At 34.1% G+C, this 20,201-nt stretch overlaps 1 protein-coding gene across 4 annotated transcripts in view; it reads right to left on the bottom strand.

Moving 5' to 3' along the window:
- The window catches only part of PTPRK (protein tyrosine phosphatase receptor type K), a 561,297-nt gene that overhangs the window by 254,093 nt on the left and 287,003 nt on the right, over positions 1-20,201 (bottom strand). For all 4 annotated transcript variants that reach the window (XM_079148159.1, XM_079148160.1, XM_079148158.1 and 1 more), the window contains exon 6: positions 9,837-10,011. In XM_079148159.1, the coding sequence (XP_079004285.1) occupies positions 9,837-10,011 (175 nt within the window). The remainder of the gene's footprint in view (positions 1-9,836; positions 10,012-20,201) is intronic.

Here is a 20,201-nt window from a genome sequence, read left to right as displayed (position 1 = left end):
TAAGGCTATGAAAAAGAAACTGACAAAATACAAAGAATTTCTATGTAGTAAGGACCTATCGATTTGTCCTGTACTGAATCCATACACACACTGCTATTGGTTTAAAAGTTACCCTCATGCCTAAAGATTTGAAACCTGGATATCTTCCTTTCACTGCAACTGAACGTTTACAATTGGAATTTTAATCTATCTTCCATAAGTCTTCCAGGTTATTATCCATAATACCATATTTCACCTGGAATCCCAGGCTAAAAATCTCAACAGCTCCTCTGACCCCTCCCTTCAGACATTCCATCATATCCATAATAATATTTCTTCCGTAACCTCTCACCCATGACCAATCCATTCCGGCACCTCTCCTTCTCTAGGACTGCTCACCATTTCAAGATTTTAGGATTGACAGAGCCCCATAAACTTACTCTTTGAAAACTTATCATCTGCCAGATCATGTCCCAACCTGGTTTTTCTGAGACAGATACAAATGCATGTGTAACCAACTCCAGATCCCTCAAAGATTCTCAAATCAAATGACACAATACATCTACATGTCTTAGTCTATACAGCACTCAAATTCCTCTGCAAAATACAATTTCAGATTCATCTTGTTTGTTCCCTGAGAAACATGGTATAATAGTTTATATTTAATACTTGTCCCCAATGCCACTGTTTCTTCTAATAACGTCTGTTACTCATTTAAACTGTAACAATTGCAACTACTTATTTCAACTGCTCAGATCCTACACATCCATCAGAGTTCAAATGAAATTTCCCTTCCTCCTTACTGTATCAAAGGAGTGACGAGGCTGCCCTGATCCACTCTACATATTAAATTCGTGATATAAACATGGCACTTACAACTTTGCTTTTGTTTCTTTGATAGCAAACACTTCATTATACTTTCTGGACTTTGGTTACAGTACTGGCTAGAGAGACACAGTCGAGAACAACAAAAGGCAATACTTCTTGGTTTCATCAATCTAACACAGGAGGCAGATGTTATGAATATAAGTTTCTGGTTGTTGTTATTTTCTTTTTTGCTTTCTTTTGCTTTTTTAAGGACTGTTGAAGGAGCACTACAGGCAGAAAAAGCCAAGGTCCTAAGGTAGGAGAGACCATTAAGAGAGTAAAAGAAAGTGAATGTTGCTAGAGTTTGGTGAGCAAAGAAAATCTCATGAGGGATTGAAAAATGCAAGCACAAGTAGAACAAGCAGGGCCCTCAGACTGTGATGACACATCTGGAATTTATAGTACATAAGTAGGAATCCAGCAGAGCCACAGAGAGCATGTTCTGACTTACTCTCTGCCATATGGACGTTCTGGCTGCTTGCTAAAGGCTGATTTGGAGGAGGTAATTCCTGGGGGCAAGAGACCAGTGAGGAGCCTTCATTTTTCACTTGTAAACTAAAGAGAAGACAGTATTGTGGACAAAGTGGTGGCAGAGAGGAAGACGGAAAGGACGGGCACTGAGGACACATGCAATAAAATACAGAAAAACGAAGGAAGTCATCAATTAGCAAAGTGTACGGACTGTACTTCCAACAATGCAAAACTCTTTGAGACCATAGTCTTGCCCTATACATATTACCCAGAATAGGCACTGCATAACTATCTTTTAAAAACTTAAGAGCTGAATAACTTTGAAAACAATAAGATCTTATAAAACAAAATTGATGAATTCAGTTCTGCATTGCAAAGTAATTGCCATTTGGCCTTTCAGTATTTTGAAAAAAATCTGAGGACAAACCTGAATAAAATAAAAATGTGAAAGCCTGCATATATTCAAGAAAAAAGAAGTGAGTATAGCAAACTTAAAGATACTAAAACAAGAGTACTCTTAGAAGGGTTGGTATGTCTGACATGGACTAAGGAATGTGAATGTTAGGAAAGAAATTCGGAATGGTACTCAGGAGAGAGTTCATTTGAGTCCTTGTGGACAGCAAAGGACTGGAGCAATGATATGTTTCTCCTCTCTAATGTAAAGGAAGTCACTGCAGGAGGCAGCATAACATGGCAATAGCAATGGAATCCTCCATATATTTATAAAGATGAAAGAAAATGGCAATGATAATGAGGAAGATATAAACAACAATGTGGGTGAAATTTCTCCCTAACAACAATATAGGTAATTATTCATTTGTTTTTTTTTCTTTGTTTTAATACAATCACAGATTCCATACCATCACATCTAAATCTGATTCCAAATTGTGTAACAGGACAAAGAAGCAACAAAACATTTTCTTGGTTTAAGGCTCAGAAGGCAGAAATTGGAGAGCAAAAGAAAGTCATCTTCCAAAGTCTATGCTAAAGAATAAAAATAACCCTGTTCCCAAAGTAAGAAAAGAGAACAAAAACATATATAGGGCATAATTTTCTTAAAACAAACATCAGAGCTAAGATAAGGCTGCATGAGAAGAAACTAGTAGATTCATGTGGTGAGAAAAGTTGCCACATATCTGACCCTATTATTTCATCTCTATTTCTCCATCCTGAAAATCCTCCTTTAATACTGAAAGGGTAAAATTTTTTTTCTTATTTTCTAAAAACAAATGATTGTACCAAACAAATTCCATGCTGCGGTCTAACAAGACATAAATATTTATCTGCACTCAAGCTTGTTGACCTTATGCTTGCTTTTAATTATTATGAAACTAGATATTTTCTAGGAAAGGAGAAAATGTTATTTACATTAACCCAGAATGAAAGGAAAGGAGTTTATATAGTAGCATGATAAGCTTTGAGCTTAACAAGTTGGCTTTGACTGATTTATTCAAAAAATACAAATACATATTATTCTCTGCCTTCTTTGTAAGACTTGTAGCTTAATTTTATGAATGTTTTCTGTTTTTCATGTCTTTCCTTGTTCATAGTTTTAATAATAGGCTCCTGATTACATTTTACTAATAAGCAGAATGTGTATCAGCTAGCTTTTAAAAAGATGAAAACATTTAATAGGCAAATAATTTATGATAACTGCATAATTAAGCAAAAAAACCCACCCACAGGCCAATACACTGATAGAGAACTCAGCTATTATGGATTTCCTTGAAGATGAAGTGGGGGGAAAGGAAGAGGGACTCAAGAAATGTCACTAATGAAGTAATGTCCTACCACGACACTTCAGTCACCAGCTTTGCTCACGTACCACCAAACACGATGAATGACCTCTGTGCCATTGCTGCCTGATTTCAATTTGTCAGCTACAGAGCTTCTAATCTATGAATACTCGATCAGACTCTGGCAATGTAACTCTATTGACTATATTAGGCATTAAAGGGTTTTCATACATTAGCTGCTTTGGTTGGGTATTTTTAATTTGTTTAGGAACCATTTTTCCCTTATAAAATTAAAAATGCAACCAAAATCTAAGCCAAAATTCTGTACCAAAATAGTAATTCTACATTTTGCTACAGAATTAGTTGAGTTACACATCACTTAAGGGCTAAGACTCTGAAGTTTCTTTGGTGTTTTTCAGTACCTATTAGCACTTTAAGTAATCGTCACAGACTGCTGGAGGATTTTCCAATAAAATTGCAAAGGAGCCCAGAGAGACTGAGAAATCTTAGGACAAACTGACTTTGCAGCTTTCTTTGGGGTTTTGGATAAGAGAGAAAAACAGTGAACAGGAAACAATATAAATAATGAAGACACTGTCAGCCCATGAAGTGGACAGTAGTCCTTTGGTAAAAGTGGGCCACTTACATTTATGTCAAACTCAAAGAGAAGTGAAAGGTATAGAAGAGCATAGAGCTAGAATAGATACACTGAAATCAAATTCAGTCAACTTCTACAAAAATAGTCCTTTGACATGTAAATGATTCTGCTTCCTCCTTGGAAGAACAGACCGGCAAAAGCAAACTGCCTAAGATTCACTTGAAAAGTGGTAACCACCACCCCTGATACTGAACATTCTGTGAATTGCACATGTGAATCACCCATGGAAACATTCTGCTGTCTTCTAAAAAAGGTCTCTTATGGCATTTTTATATTTTAAATGAACTTAGAGAAAATAAATGAAATGAAAATGATCACAAGTGAAAATAAGTACTGCACTGTACCATTTTTATAGACTTACCTGCAAGGAAACTCACAGGAGAAGAATAATAGCTTACAGAAATGGGTAAAAAGGAGTTTTGGTAATAATACTGAGTTCTAGTCAATGTTAAATGTAAGATTATTACCCTATTACTTTGAAAGAGAGAGTACTATCATTAATTCTAATATTTTTCAACATTGCAAAAGCATTCCTAAACTGATTATGTGAACAATTCAATCAGTATCCAGTTTCAGGTTGTACCAGAGTACACCATCTGAAATAAGGACATCTAGTATTCTCTTGCTCATTTTGAATTTAAATATGTACCAGACATCTTGAACACTGAATCACCTGAATTACAAGTAGGTATTATGAATGAGAGGAGACTCCAAATTCTCCTTTTATCATACTCAAGGGTAGCAGAATAAAAGTTTTAAATATGAGATTTTTGAAATCTCTATTTTAAGATATTTGATAAACATGGACTGTATGTGCTTTCCTAACTATATAAGGGTATTTTGGGAAAATTAGTATGTGGTTCATAGATGTGTCCAGAGACTTTTGTTATAATTTCCATTTTATAAAACATAGTTCTTAAAATTGTACTTTCTCAAAATCACTCCAAACTGCCTGTCCAGTTGACTAGTTTTTACAATGAAAATAAAGAAAAGGGATCTTCAAGTAACCATTAAGAAAAAAAGATCTTTATATGAATTACTGAGTCTGACATCTGTACCATGAAAACTAGTTAAAAAGCAATACTGAATGGTATTAAACAGAATGCTGAAGATCTTAGGCTAGAAATCCCATGGCCTATAGCCATCAGCTAGCAAAAGTGTTAGTTAAATATGTCATATTTTCCACTTCTCAAATGTTTTGGTTGCTAATATAAGAATGAAATACTCAGACTTGACTTTTAACTGGTACGTACAGAAATACCAAAATACTAGACTAGAATATTGGTCAAACCAAGATTATTTTTCAAGGTTAAAGTATTTTATGATAAACTTAAAATCACCCTTACTAGTTCATTTGAGAAGGGAAAGAGACTGAGTCAGATACTAAAGAATATCTGACACCTGCATACTTGGTTCCATCTATAGGTTGGAGGGGCATATGCTGTCCACTGCCTGTCCCCTACATCTTCCAGGGTCAGCTTGACTGCTCTGACTTCAACTATACAATTGTATTTGTTAATTTTGAGAGAAATATTGATCATCTTTATATAAAGACTGAATTAGGTGCTGAAGTAAAAACAGATGAACTCAACAGGCACTAATGGAATAAAAACTGCAAATATTAGACCAAAAGCTGAGTCTTGAAAGTTCCCATGAAACCTTGTGTCAATTTGGACTTCTCTACTTATTTACAAGAGTACTGGTTGATTGATACCAAGTAATTGATTTCGTTGCTAGGTCGCCATTCACCAAACAAGCCTACCGATTACCTAATGACCCATACTGTTGCTTGACACAGTATAACACCCTTCTCCAATATCACCATATTCCAGTCTGTATGTCTTTTGAGATTAGTTGTTCCTTCTCTTGAAACACTCTGTCAGTTACTATTTCACCAAATAGAATGAATAACTACCTCTAAATATTATACTCTGGACACCGGTATACAAAAGTTCTCTAGTGAACATTCTACTTGTCTCTCCAACACTTTTCATTCTTTCATTTCCTTTTACTCCCTCCCTCCCTTTCTTCCTCCTTCTTTTCTTTATCTGGATAGATATGTAATGTAGAGCCCTCTTTATCCCCAACTTCATGAGCCCAAGGAGTATTTTTTTTTTTTTTTTTTTTTTTTTGCGGTGCTGGGGATTAGAATCCAGGGCCTTGTGCTTGCAAGGCAAGGACTCTACCAACTGAGCTATATTTCTGTGCTATGACTATGAGGGAGCTTAGCTTAGGATGGAATCCAGAACCACTGGTTATAGTGTAAAGAACCGCAAAGAGTGTAGATCCTTAGAGATCGGCTGTAACGACCCTGAAACCACCTCTGCAAGTACCAGTGACAAAAGTCAATAACGCTCTTGGTTTTAAGCAGAGTTATTATCTTGCAAAGGGCAGTATCAACATCAATCTGAATTTTTTACAATTTTAAACAACTCTAAGTTAATTTGGGTATCTATTTTGAATAAGATTGGGTAAATAGATTTATATTCACCCCAATTTGTAGAAAGAGTTCACTGTCACTAATTAGGAATAGGTAAGTATACTACTGAATACTTTTATGTGCAGAGCATTTGACAATGGCTAGCAGTGGACAGTAAAATGCAACAATCAACCATTAACAATGATTAAAAAAATAAGCTGTACTTTTCAAATTAAAGAACTAAAAATGTAATTGTACTTTCACAGGTAAAATTGGTAACTGGAGCAACATAGCAAACAACTCAGAATAGAAATTGAGTGTCCGTTTTAGCACTTAGAGAACTTTATTAGAAGTTTATTTTGGGTCAATTGATTAGCAATGTAAGGGGGTCTTCGATTTAGACAGGTGGAAAAGATATAAATCAGGTAGAAATTGAGCAAAACTAACAGTAACATAATTAGACTAAAAAGTTGGTGTTTTCAGTATGAAACTGGTAACCACCCCCAATATGTATTTCACATCCTTTACACTTCAATTTTGAGGAATCACTGAGCAAAAAATGTCTATTCTGCATCTCATCTCAATAAAAATTTAGTCAATAAAGATCGGCTCTCACAAGCTGCAGAAGTTATCATTACTCAAAATGATCTGGACGCAACATTAAGTCATGACAAAGTAAATTCTGTCTCACCATGTTTTCTTGTTCTTCCTGTGGCTATGGGAACACAGAGATCGATACTCTTCAGCATGAGAATTTTGCAGGGAAATTTTCATTTATAACAAACAGCAACAAAAAAAGCCTTAAGCGCACCCTGTCACTTCCAGTTTAAGAGAAAATGCACTAATAAACTCTTACCCATGGGTCATCTTTGACAACAGGCAATACTATGCCAGCTCTTATTAAAGACTATTCATATCACTGCCCCAAAAATTTCCTTTAAAATTACCATCTTTTGTATCCATGTAACAGGATGTCAGCTCTAAAAGTGCCAATGAGCGATAGGACCTGTCATCATAGTTAATTCTCAGCACTGTTTCAACACCAGGACAGCTAAGCCCCAAGGGTATGTTTTTGGTTAGCAATATTTATTTGGTGGTTATCTGCACAAACAAGAAAGCTTATTCCTCTACATTGGATTTCAAATAAAATAGCAAGCAAACTATCACCTGTAAGCATTAGATACAGATCCTAAAATCTGTTGAAAAAAATAAATAAAACTGTCAAAACTATCAAAATATATTTCCACAATGTATGCAGACTCTGGATAACACATGCAAAGCCCCATTATATTTTAACCCAACTTTTCTAACATAAATTCTAAATAAAATATATAATAAATAGAAGGACTTTCTTTAAAAAGAAAAAAGGAAGGACAAAATTCTCAATAATATTTAAGAACCATCCTTCTAAAATTTTTATTGAAACATTTAGTTGTTTCTAGGTAAAGAGATCAAGGCATGGATAAAATGAAATTTATTTCCTAATTAAGACAAGAAAAGAGTGCTGGAGAGGTAGATGTGTGGTAGAACACTTGCTTAGCACCCTGAGGATCTGGGTTTGATCCTCATACCCACCCCCCACCCAAAATAAAAAAAAAAAAAGAGAAATAAACTAGAGAGATCTAATAATGACAAAGTAGCTCTCTTTTAAAATATAAAAGGCAAAAATGTTCACACGAAAGAAAGAATTAGAGACATAAAGAGGAAACTTTAATGAAAACATCAACACTCTCTTCTATTTCCTCAAAAAAGCTTATGTATTAACTTTATAGATAATGTAATGCAATATAATATAGCATACTTAACTACAGGTATTATACATGCCATAAGGTATCCAAAAGCACTCAAGGTACCCTGTCAAGACACCATCTCCTTCATGGCTGCACACGGGGAGAGCACATGTGGCACTTTGAGGATACAGGGAGTACGATGACTCAGTGACACACCCCCATCCCTGTAGCCACAGCACCCTGAAGGATAACTTCAGCTTTAAATTAGGCTCAGTTAGAAATGGTGGAATAGAATTCCACAAAGGTGAATATGTGAACATGAGATAAATTGTTTCTCTGGACCCTAGAGTCAAATATTATCATTTTCTCTTCCTTTAATAAATGGGACTGTAATTCCATGAACTTGTGCAGGTGATATGAGCTGACTAGAAATATCAGAGAAGTTTCAGCCTATATTGAAGATAAACATTTTTGTTTTTAAAAATGAGCTTTCGAGATTCCCAAAACAGAGGTATACAAAGAGCCTAATAGGATTATTTGATAATGTTAATATGAGAGAAAGCTGAACTGTAAAAGAGCAAGCTCACCATTACAAGATAAGACACATGAATGTATATTCTGGCTCCATCAATTATTAGATTTTTGTGGCTCTGGGCAAACTATCAAATGACTTGAATTTCAATTTCCTTCTTTCTATAATTACTAAAGGTTAAATAGTAAAATCAAGTAAATCTTGAAATAATATATGTAAAAGACATTTTATGTCAAGTTTTATAAAATATATTAACTTGAATATGTATCTCATATTTCATTCCAGCCCCTGGGCCTTGTCATATGCTGTGCTGTTTAGGACTTGGTGCTTCTGAGTCTTATCCCTGCCCCAACATCTATACCCCTCACCTGGGCAACTTTCTGTCAGTCTTCAAATCCTACCTCAAAGAAGATTCATACACAAATGCCTTTCCACATTCTTCGGACAAATCTCAGTTCAGTTTAGATGGTTTTATTATAATCTCCTAAAATTATCCTTGAAGAGACTTACAAAATATATCATCATTTTCATTTGTGTCAATATTGATATATGTGTGATACCCTATTCAACAAAGCTGCTTTTCCTCTAAATTGTTATATGGCTTGAAGTCTTCATTTTTTTTTTTTTTTTTTAAGTTTTCAACTCAGTTGTCACCTTTTCAAGGACATCTTCTAAATCACTATAACTAAAATATCAATCTCCATCACTTTGTGTCTTTTACTTCATAACACATGCCACATTTTTAGTATCTTTGTACAAAAGATGCTTAAAGTACCATTGTGTTAATCCTATGTGAACATAACTTTGTTTTCATTTACAACTATATCCTCTGAGCTAGAATAGTGCTGGGAAATGATAGTGACTTAGTAAATTTTGATTAAATGTAATGTTTTATATGTTTACATTTTCCCCCTAGGATTCACTACAGATACATACTGATATATCCAATCCTTCATAAACCTGTAGTCACTACTAATTTTCTAAGATTGAGTAGGGGACCATAATTAGTGAATATTAAATATTGGGATTGTATATTAGTAAATATACAGGTCTACATCTCAATAGAATCTTTGACCTTGACCTCACTGCCACAGTGCATCAAAGAACAACTCATTGCTGCAATATATGGGGAAAGGTTTTAAACAGAAAGAAACAGATCTAATATGAACTTATGATAGTAACACAGTGAGATATTTTAAATGTTTTGTCCTATTAGAGCATTAAAAAGCAAACTCCTTTTGATAAGAAACACTTGCAGACTTCAGAACAAACATTGCAGCTAGCATCTTAATTTACCTTAAGACATTATCAGAACTTTTATAATGATATGACTTTTATAGTCACTTGCGATGAAAATCACTGTGGTTTAAAATGAATCGAAATGTCTAGAGTTGATTTTTTTCTAATAAAGACATGAAATTTCATGAAGTGAAAACAATTTTACCTCTCACAATAAGTTGAGCAAAATTGGACACACCAGAACCTCGTTCTGACTGAGTTACACAGCGATACAAATCCTGATCAGTTTTTGTCACTTCTTGCAATCTAAAGGAAGCAGCAAATCTTCTGTGATTGATGTTTTTAGTCTGGGCTACAGGTATATCTTCTCCATTTCGTCTCTGCAAACAAAAACCAATCTTTAAAAACAGGTTCTTCACCTTTCTATAAATCCAAAGCATCTTAGCAAGCAATATCTATGATAAATTATTCTTGCTGCTAAATTGGAAGGCAAATGTCTACGTGGATCCACAAATTTTTACCACTGTCATTCAATCAGAAAAAGGATATAAATAAATACTGGCATTCTTTAAATGGTTTAAGCATGACATGATGTTAGTAATCACAGATTTCGATAAAATTGCTATACCCAAGTATATGAATTAACAAGAGCTAATGGCTTCAGTCCAAGTCACTGACTGCCCCCACCTCCCAAATGTGTGTACCACCTTCTTTTGACCTTCATAGTATACTGCGTGTGCTGTCCTGTTTGTTTCAATAGATCAAGATGCATCTCTTCATTCCAAATATGAAATGTGTGTTTACCACAGAATGACAATTATTACTGATGAATAATTTAGAGTCAACACAAAATCTCTATTCTGTGCAAACTCCTATCTCTTTGGCATTAATGACAGTCAATTTACACACATTCCAGAAGTAATAAAAAAAGTCCTAAATGTTAAAAGCATGCCTGTCAACTTTCAAAATGAAAACTTGGAAAACATATTTATGATATTTATGATATCAGGGCATCTAACACAAGACCAGTAAGCATAAACTACATAGGAAATGATTGGAATTTTCAAGTATAATAAAATTTATAACTTCCATATGTCAAAAGACATTATAAATAGAGTGGGAAAAAATAAGCCATGAATCATGATAAGATATTCATCAAAGAAATAACCATCAAAAGATAAATAGCCAGGATATGTAAAGATCTTCTATAGTTCAATAAGAAAAAAGATAAACAACCCAATCAAAAAATGGAAGGTTATAAAAAGAGAAAATGTGTATGTCTAATACCCATGTAAGGAGATCATAAATCTACATTTTAAATATCATATATGTCAAAGATAGACAAAATGAAACAAAAAGCCCTAATTTCTCTGGGAAAGAATAGATCATGACTTTCAACCTCATTTCCTGCCTATGAAATGCTAAATATCCCTGGTACTCTTTCATAACACTTGAAATATCATTTCATAGTATTAGATATGGGAAACAAAATAAATAAATAAATAAATTACAGGATATAGCTTAAACTGTTAGAATAATTTTATTAAATTTTTTGCTATTTACAAAAGATGAAAATGCAAAAATTTCAGCACACTGCAAATCTACTTCTAGGTTTCTACAGTTAAATCACTCTTCTCAATGTGAACAAGGAGATATATACAGGAATGTTGAACTCAGCACCATTTGTAAGAGTTCAATATGGGAAAGATCTAAATATTTCTGAGTTTTACTCATCCAAAAAAGTAGCCGTTAAACTAAGTAAACTAGGACTAGTCATGTGCTGGTAAAATATGACATTTAGTTCTTTAAACAAAAATATAAACTTCTGATTTGTAGCATTTACCAGATTCTGGGGTGTGAATATTCCCACAATGGCCATGTTCAATCTCTCAATGTGATATTATCTCTTGATATTTCTGAAAATTAACAATTCTCTGGTACTCACTAGATCCAGCATTTCACTGAGTAGTACTATTATACATGTGCATACGAACATTACTTGAAAAAGAGGCATAAGACACATATGTAAAATGTTCAAGCCTATTAAATTAGGGTGGGGATAGATTAATAGACATTTTAAAAATGTTTTCTCTGATGTTTTTGTATATTTTGATGGTAGCAATGTATTGCTTTAATGATTTTCTTGTTTTTGTTTTGTTTATTTGCAGTGTTGGAAATCAAAACCAGGGTACTGTAATAATTTTCTAAATTCCAAAATGCACACTACCTATGATATTTCTCCATATCTGATATTATACATGTGCAAATTATACATTACATATTTTCCACTGTAATGAAATGTATAACCTCTATATTTCTATATGTGTAAATTTGTGTGCATACACATACATATATACCTAAGGAAACAAAGTCCCAATTAAGATTGTACTGTTTTCTTATACATTGAGTCTTTTCTTAATTCTTCTCTCTTTACCCACCCACTCCATAAATTTTTTAACAATAACTCCTACTCATCTCTCTGGATAATAAGAAAAAGCAGCTTATGTTCAAAAGTCATGAAATACAAATCCATAAATCAGTCTAAATTCTTTCCCCACAAACCACGTAAAAAATCATTATACATGCAAATCTCAGCCTGTATCTTTTTTTCCAATTGCATATCATCTCTGTACAATCTTTCTAATTCGAAGGCAGACCACAACTTGGCACTCCTACCTCTTCTACCACCATGGTCTAGGCTTCCTCTAATATGTCCCTCCTGCTGTGCCCTTGCCCTCTGTTACCTTTAGTTCTGCCACTTACTCTTTATTAACTCTGACAGGCACGCCAACTCCTGATGCCTGTTCTGTCCACTGGGTTCTCTTGCATGTGTACAAACTTACCTAAGCCTTTAAATGCTATGTCTTTTTAAGTCCCTCCTCCTCTTGCTGAGGCTGGTCTCAAACTTGTAATCCGTCTTCCTCAGTCTCCTGAAGAAGCTGGGTTTCAGGTGTATGCCACTAAGCCTGGCTAGTACTCAGTCTTTTTACCTTAATTTGAGTCCCTTTCATAATAGTGTCTCAGTGGTGAGTACATTTTCTTTGTGTACTTATCCCCTCCCTCCGAGAGAGTTCCCATTATTCCAGTTCCTAACTTGCAGAGTCCTCTTCCACATTCTCTCCCAACCACCTCTCAACTTCTAGAATTCTCAGTGGTTCCAAACATCATATCCATCACTGTGAATATTCACAGACCCAATTATCATCCCACCACAGTCCTGTGGAAATTCTCAGTTGTCTAAAAATTTACACCAGCATAGCCTCCAGCACTACCTTATAGCATCCACGTCCTTAGGCTGCCCAGGTTTCCTTTTGAATCACAATTGCCCATGTGATTTCTTTCCTCCAAATGCTCAGTCCTCTACACTATCAGTGAGACCTCACTTTCTGCCCCCTTTGCTTTATAACCAAGGATTTCAAAGGAGTTTTCACTAACTTCAAAAGTTGTTTCTTTTATCTCTCTCTTGCAAACTAATTGCCAATATTGAAGTTGCACTACTTCTTTATTACTGAATTTGGATGAATTTGTTCATTTGCTCTTATAAAAATATTGTTGTCCCAAGAAATTAGCATCTCTTAAACATTCCTATTTGATTTCTACGTGACTTCCATTTTGGTGTGGCTCTGTCCTCTCTGCCTTGATGTTCTATCTCCATCAGGTTGTACAGACTCTTCACTTCATACCCTGCTGGTGGTGTCATGGATACTGGCTCAAGATATCCATCAAAGGTTATGACAGAAACTACTATCAGTGATGTCTTGAATTTTTAATGTTATATTCCATATGTGTCCTTTTATCTCTTGTGTACTGAAACCGTTCTGAAGGTAGGATTTCATGTTTCACTTAAACATATTTTTTCTATCATGCCATACATTATCTTTATTTAGTAGGTACTCAGATACTTTATGAAAATGAACTAAATTCACTGAATATTTTAGAGAAAAGAATCATGTGAATCCTTCCACTTCTATAAGTTATTATCTTAGAATACCATCCAGAAATATCTCTTAAACTCCATTTAAGACTTAGAGAATTTCTTCAAATAAAACAATTATAAAAATTATTACAGTCATGATATTAGACTTATAAAATCATTTAGATAATCAAATCCTTGTGCCTGACATTATGTCAACTATTATCTTAGTTTGGTCCCTTCTGTCTCATATGTACATAGTGTCATAGCAAATGTTCATTAAAAGAGGAAAATATCTGAATTCACAACTATTATAAGATAAACAGCCTATAAGTAGAACAACAAAAAAATCGAAACCAGTTTTGATAACTCTAAATCTAGCAGTATTTCCTCTAAAATAAATCGAAGCTGATTTTCCTTTTTATCAGTTCAATGATTTGATTATTTACTGCTAAGGCTTGATCAATGCACTGTTCTGAGAATTATAAGATACTATGCTATGCATTGCTTTATTTACATAGCTTCTAGTAATACATTACACTTAAATGTAGCCAGTTATAGCATATACATTCTAGAAAGGTTTTAAGAACAGAGGTTGAGGTTTCTCTGAAAAAAAATTTCATGCCTGAACAGCAGCATCAGTCTGTGCCATGAGCTCCTGCCTGCTGTTCCCAGGGATGTTCCCTTCAGATCTCAGACTTTCCCAGTCGACCCCTGTAATCTGTATAAACCAATTTCTTGATATAAGTCTGCTTTACTTGCTTGAACTCTGACCACTGAAAGAGATAATTTCAGTACCAGAACTTGTTCTGAAGAAACACATTTTTAAGGCTGGGCATTCTAGTTCTAGATTTTCTGTAATATTTTCTTTAATCTGACTAGACTTAAAAGCATTGAGTCTCTTGACAGAGATAAAAAAATTTTTAAAAAAATGCCATTTCATACCTTGATGTGGCAACAGAGATGCAAACGACCACCATTAGGTACACTCTTGGTCAAATATTGCACCAGGATGAAAAGGGAAAAAACAATCATATGAGTCTAGAATTATAAAATTATTTAATTCACAGTAAGAGGGAAGTTGAATAGAGCAAGAAGAGCAATGTAATTTACCATTAGGTCTGAGGGATTTGGGAAGTTGGCACCAGTACTTTTTCAGTCTTTCTGAATGTGGCCACTGAAAACAGATACTGGAAGAGAATAAGGAAAAAATGTCCAGACAAAAGTGAGGATGATCCAGTGTTACAAATTTTGGTAAAATTAGAAAGTTTACATAAATAGAAAAAAAAATAATTTTTATATCTAGGGAAAAAAGTATATGATTTAAAAGGAAAAATATAATTGGACTCAGCAATCCTTAATGACAGAATAATATATGAAGGAAGAATGTAAGGAAAGACAATGTGAAAATTCTATATTATGCACAGTCACCCTAAGTATCATGGGTGCAGGTAGCCTATTATCAACATCTAAGAACTGAGGGTCTCTTATTCCTACCAGCAATCATCAGCTGCAGGACACACATCATTTTTAGCAGCACATGGAACACCATCATGTTAGAGGAGATGATGGCCCACAAAACAAACCTCATCAAGTTCTAAAAAATTGAAATCCCATCATGTATCTTTTGCAACTATAATGCAAATAAACCAGAAATCAGTAACAACCAAGCAATGTGTCAATGAAGAAATTAAGATGGACATTAAAAATTTTTAAGATAAATGATAATGGTAATGTAACATACTAACATCTCCAGCATACAGCAAAAAAACAGAGCAAAGATAAAACTTCGAAGCAATCAATGCCTACGTCAAAAAAATAGAAAAATCTCAAGTAAACAACCTCCAGATGCTTAACAAGAATGATAAAACCATGAGCAAACCAAACTCAAAAATTAGTAGAAGGAAAGAAAAAATAAAGATCACAGCAAAAACAGATCAGATTAACCTTTAGTTAGACTAAGGGGGAAAAAAAGAAAAAATATTCAAATAAATAAAATCAAATATGAAAAAGATGTGTCAACTGACACCAAGGAAATACAAAGGGCCATTAGACTAATATGAATAATATGCCAACAAATCTGATAATCTAGACCAAATGGGCCAATTCCTGGGCTCATTCACATTACCAAGATTGAATCATGAGGAAATAGAAAACATGAACAGACCAAAAATGATTAATGATATTGAACCAGTAATAAAGTCTCTTTTCAAAGAAAAGCACAGGACCAGATGGTTTCACTGCTGAATTCTACAAAACAATTAAAGAAGAACTAATATCAATTCTTCTCAAATAATTCCAAACAAATTGAAGAGGAGGGAATTTTTCCAAACTCATTGTACAAGATAAGTCCTACCCTGAAACCAGAACCAGTCAAGTGTAAGAAAACAAATTAAAAAAAAAAAAAAGACCAATATCCCTGAAAATATCCCTGAACAATATAAATAAGAAAAAAAATTCCTCAACAAAGTAGTAGCAAATGGAATCTAACAGGATATTAAAAAGACCCATTAGTGTGATCAAGTGAGAGTCATCTCAGGCCTGATAAGATGGTGCATCACACAAAAATTAATAAATATGAAAGCATTAACAGAATGAATGAAAAAACTATAGGGCCATCTAAATTCAATATCCATTCTTGATAAAGCTCAACAACTATATATAGAAAAAACATACCCCAACATAATAAAGGCTATATTTAAAAAGACAACTGCCAACATCATCCTCAAACGAGGAAAGCTGAAATCTTTCTTTAAGATCTGGAATGAGCCAAGGATGTACACTTTCAACCGCTTTTATTTACCACAGGACTGAGAGTTCCAGCCAGAGCAAGCAGGAAAGAGAAAGAAATAAAGGGTATCCAAATTGGAAAGAAGGAAGTAAAATTGCATACTACCCCTCCCCCCCAAAAAAAGATTAAGAAATACATTGATTTTTAAAAGGGCAACAAACCTAAACATACATTTCTCAAAAGACGATATACAATTGGTTGACAGATATATGAAAAAATGTTCAACATCACTAATCATCAAAGAAATGTAAATCAAAACCAAAACAAGGTATCTCCTCACCCCAGTTAGAATGATATCATCAAATGATAACCACTGACAAGAAATTGGAGAAAAGAAAGTCCTTACCTACTGTTGATGGCAATGTAAATTAAAACAGGCATGATGGAAAACATTATGGGGCTTCCCCCCAAATTAAAAATAATCTACTGTTTGATCTAGCAATCCCCCTTCTGGGCATATATTCAAAGAAAATGAAATGGATATGCCAAGGAGACATCTGTGCCCCATGTTTATCACAGATTCATAGCATTAGCCAAGAAATGAAATAAAACTAGGTGTCCATCAATGGATGAAAAGGTAAAGAAAACATGGTACATATGCACAACAGAATATTCCTCTTTCATTAAAAAGGATCAAATACTTTTATTCGTGACAACATGTATGGAACCAGATGACACTATGTTAAGTGAAATAAGCCAAGAACAGAAAGACAAATACCACAGAATGTCACTCAATCTAAAACAAATCAGCCTCATAGAAGTTGGGAGTACAAGAGTAGTTATCACAGGCTGGGGACAGAAGGGGACAAGGAGTAAGAAATGTTGGTCAACATTAACAGGCAATAAGTTACAGTTAGATAAGAGAAATTAGTCTGGTGTTACATTGCACATTAGGATGAATATAACTAGGAATAGTGGATTATGTATTTCAAAAAATCTAGAAGAAATGACTGAATGTTTTCACCATAAATTAATGACAAGTGTTTTAGAAGATAGATATGCTTCCCCTATTTGAATTTTAGACAATGTAAATTTTACACATCACACGATTTCCCATAAATATGTATAATTATTTTTGGTCAGTTAAAAATAAAAGTATACAAAATAAAAAATAAAATGTGGTATATACATAAAATGAAATATTACTCAAACTTAAGGAAGGAAATCCTGTCACAGGCTACAACACAGATGAACCTGGGCATATACTAAATTAAATGAGCCAACCATAAAAACATGCAATGTCTACCCACCCTCATGAAGTATCCAAAGTAGTCAAATTCATAGAAAAGGAGGTTAGAATGGTGGTTCCTGTGGGAGGAAGGTAGGAGAAATGGGCTGCTTCTTCAAAGGGGAGAGTCTTAGTTTTAAAGCAAAAAGGTCAGGAGATTAATTGCACAACAATGGGAATATATGTAATACTACTGAACTATATGCATGTAATCATGGTTAGAAATACAAAGTTTATGTTTTTGTCATAATTTAAAGTAATAGAATTTTAAAATTGAAAAGAATGAGTTTCAGAAATACAAATATTACCGGGAAGATATGACATATGGACTAATACTGCACTTTAAAAAGTGTTACTCAGACTAAACAAGGGCTTAGAAGGAGAGTCCATGATATATATATGTATCTACATGTTGACAATGGAGCTATAAGTCTTCAGAATAACATGAGATGAAACAAATGAGTACTTATGAGATGTTCTAAACCTATCTTCCCTGTGTTCATTAACAGCTGAGAATACTAGAGCAGGAAAAAAAGAGATGAAACAGAAATTATAAAACATAAAACATTAAGTAAAAAATCTGTAAGTTTGAAATTGGAATATCAATATGAATGCTTTAGGCATTTTTATCTTTCAGTGTATGTATATATAGATCTGATCTGTCTTCACTGAAAATTTCTAGCAATGAGCATCCCTCAGTTCTGACTATTGTCTTGAAATATAGTTTCTCACTAAAACAAACTTAGGTACATAAAAAAAAGACTGATTTCAGATCTAGAGGATACAACAGAACAACTCACAAAAGCAAATAGCAAAAAAACTCTCAAAGACTACCACAGTCATATCTAAAAGACTCAGGAGTCATGGTGAAAGGCCTAAGTGGCCTAAGATGGGAAAAGTTGAGATTTTTAATATTAGTATTTAATATTAATTCAATCACATTAAAGTCCACTAAATATGCTTAAATTCAGGAGTTCATAATGATATATTACAGGGGAAAAAAATCAGTCATTTTTGGAGACTGTTCGAGAACCAACACATATTGAAAATTAGTAAATACAGATTGGCTTGTTTATCTTTTTGTCCTTAGTGAACTGTAATGCTGGGTGACTACATAGAAGAAAAGGAGAACTATTTGTTTATAAACTAAACAAATAAAAAAGAAAGAAGATATAAAAAGAGGAACATTGGCTTATGTAGAGGACTATGAGGGGAAGGGAGAGGGTGTGAGGAAGGAAAGATAGTGGAGGGAGAGAGACATCATTACCCGCTGTGACTCTACATCATGTATAACCAGAAAAATGAAAAGTTGTACCCTATTTGTGTACAATGAATAAAAAATAATAACAAATAAAAATAAAGCTATCTCTCATATTTCAACCTCCAGGAAAGAATAGAGGCATTAAACATCAGCAGCTGACGAGATCACACAAAGAAAGACAACACATTTCCTGTCTCCTGCAATTACACCAAGCATCACCTAAACTGTTGCCAAAGGAGCAAACTTGACCCTGGATCTGGCTGCGAATTTGCAGAAAATTCAGAGGAGAAGGGAACAGGTGGAACAACAGAAGAGGATATTAGCATGCAACTAGCAAAATACAGACTATAGGAAACTAGACATCAAAAGGCCTACATTCCTCAATAGACAAACCATGAGGAAAAGAGAGATGAAGGTCAAGCTGACAGAGTAACAGACAATTAAAAAATATTTTTAAGAGCAGATAAGACTAAACTCAGTGCAAAGAATGCATACATAGAAGTCATAATCATGATTATTTTCAGGTGCAGGGAGATAGCTCAGAGACTGGGCATGGATACATGGAAGGAACCGCTGGAATGTCAGGCAAAGTTTCTTTCCTGACCTATGCAGCATTTGCCTTATAAAAATTCATTGAGTCATAACAGACTTTATATTGAGGCAATTTTCAATATCTACGTTTTATTGTGCAATAAAATGATTTTATAAATTTTAGATCTATTTATTGTCAAAGCCCCATGCTATAATGCAGATCACAGGAGCTATATGAAAAGGTCATGAAGTGCCTGATTGGATGAATCCAGAAACACACTGGGCAGGTTCACCAACTATGAGTTCACCATTTATGTACACAGAGAGCAGTAACTTGTTAGCCACAGATATTGATAAGAAAGAAGTCTTTTGGCTTCTATGATTGCCAGGCTTTTAGAGTCATGCTCTAGGGATAGATAAGAAAGGTAAAGAAGATGCCACACATTATTCACTTATAATCAATTATGTAATCTGTAGATGTTATGCCCAGGGTTTATACATTATTAAAGAAGGAAAAGGATGCACTGTATTTGTAAAGCACTGTATTTTATGTAGAAAGCCACCTAACACCAACCAAAATGACCTTAATTTTTAGGTTTCTTACGTATCCCTGATTAAACTTTTGCATGTTCATTATTACACACATACACACATCCAAAATGCCAGAAAGTAAAAGATAAACCTTATAATCCATGATACATGGTCAGTGATTTTTCTCTCAAGATCTGTGGGCAGAATGCTTTCCATAAACCCATGAAGGAAGAATATAATGCATGAACTAGAATAATCCAAAGGCCCAAGGAAAAGCAAGCCTGACAAGAGTGATAGCTATTAGCTACTAAATAG

The sequence above is a fragment of the Sciurus vulgaris genome (genome assembly GCF_902686455.1).
Source record: "Sciurus vulgaris genome assembly, chromosome: 7".
NCBI lineage: Eukaryota > Metazoa > Chordata > Mammalia > Rodentia > Sciuridae > Sciurus > Sciurus vulgaris.
Note: the sequence above shows the minus strand (reverse complement) of the source record. Positions and strands in the feature narration are given on the sequence as shown.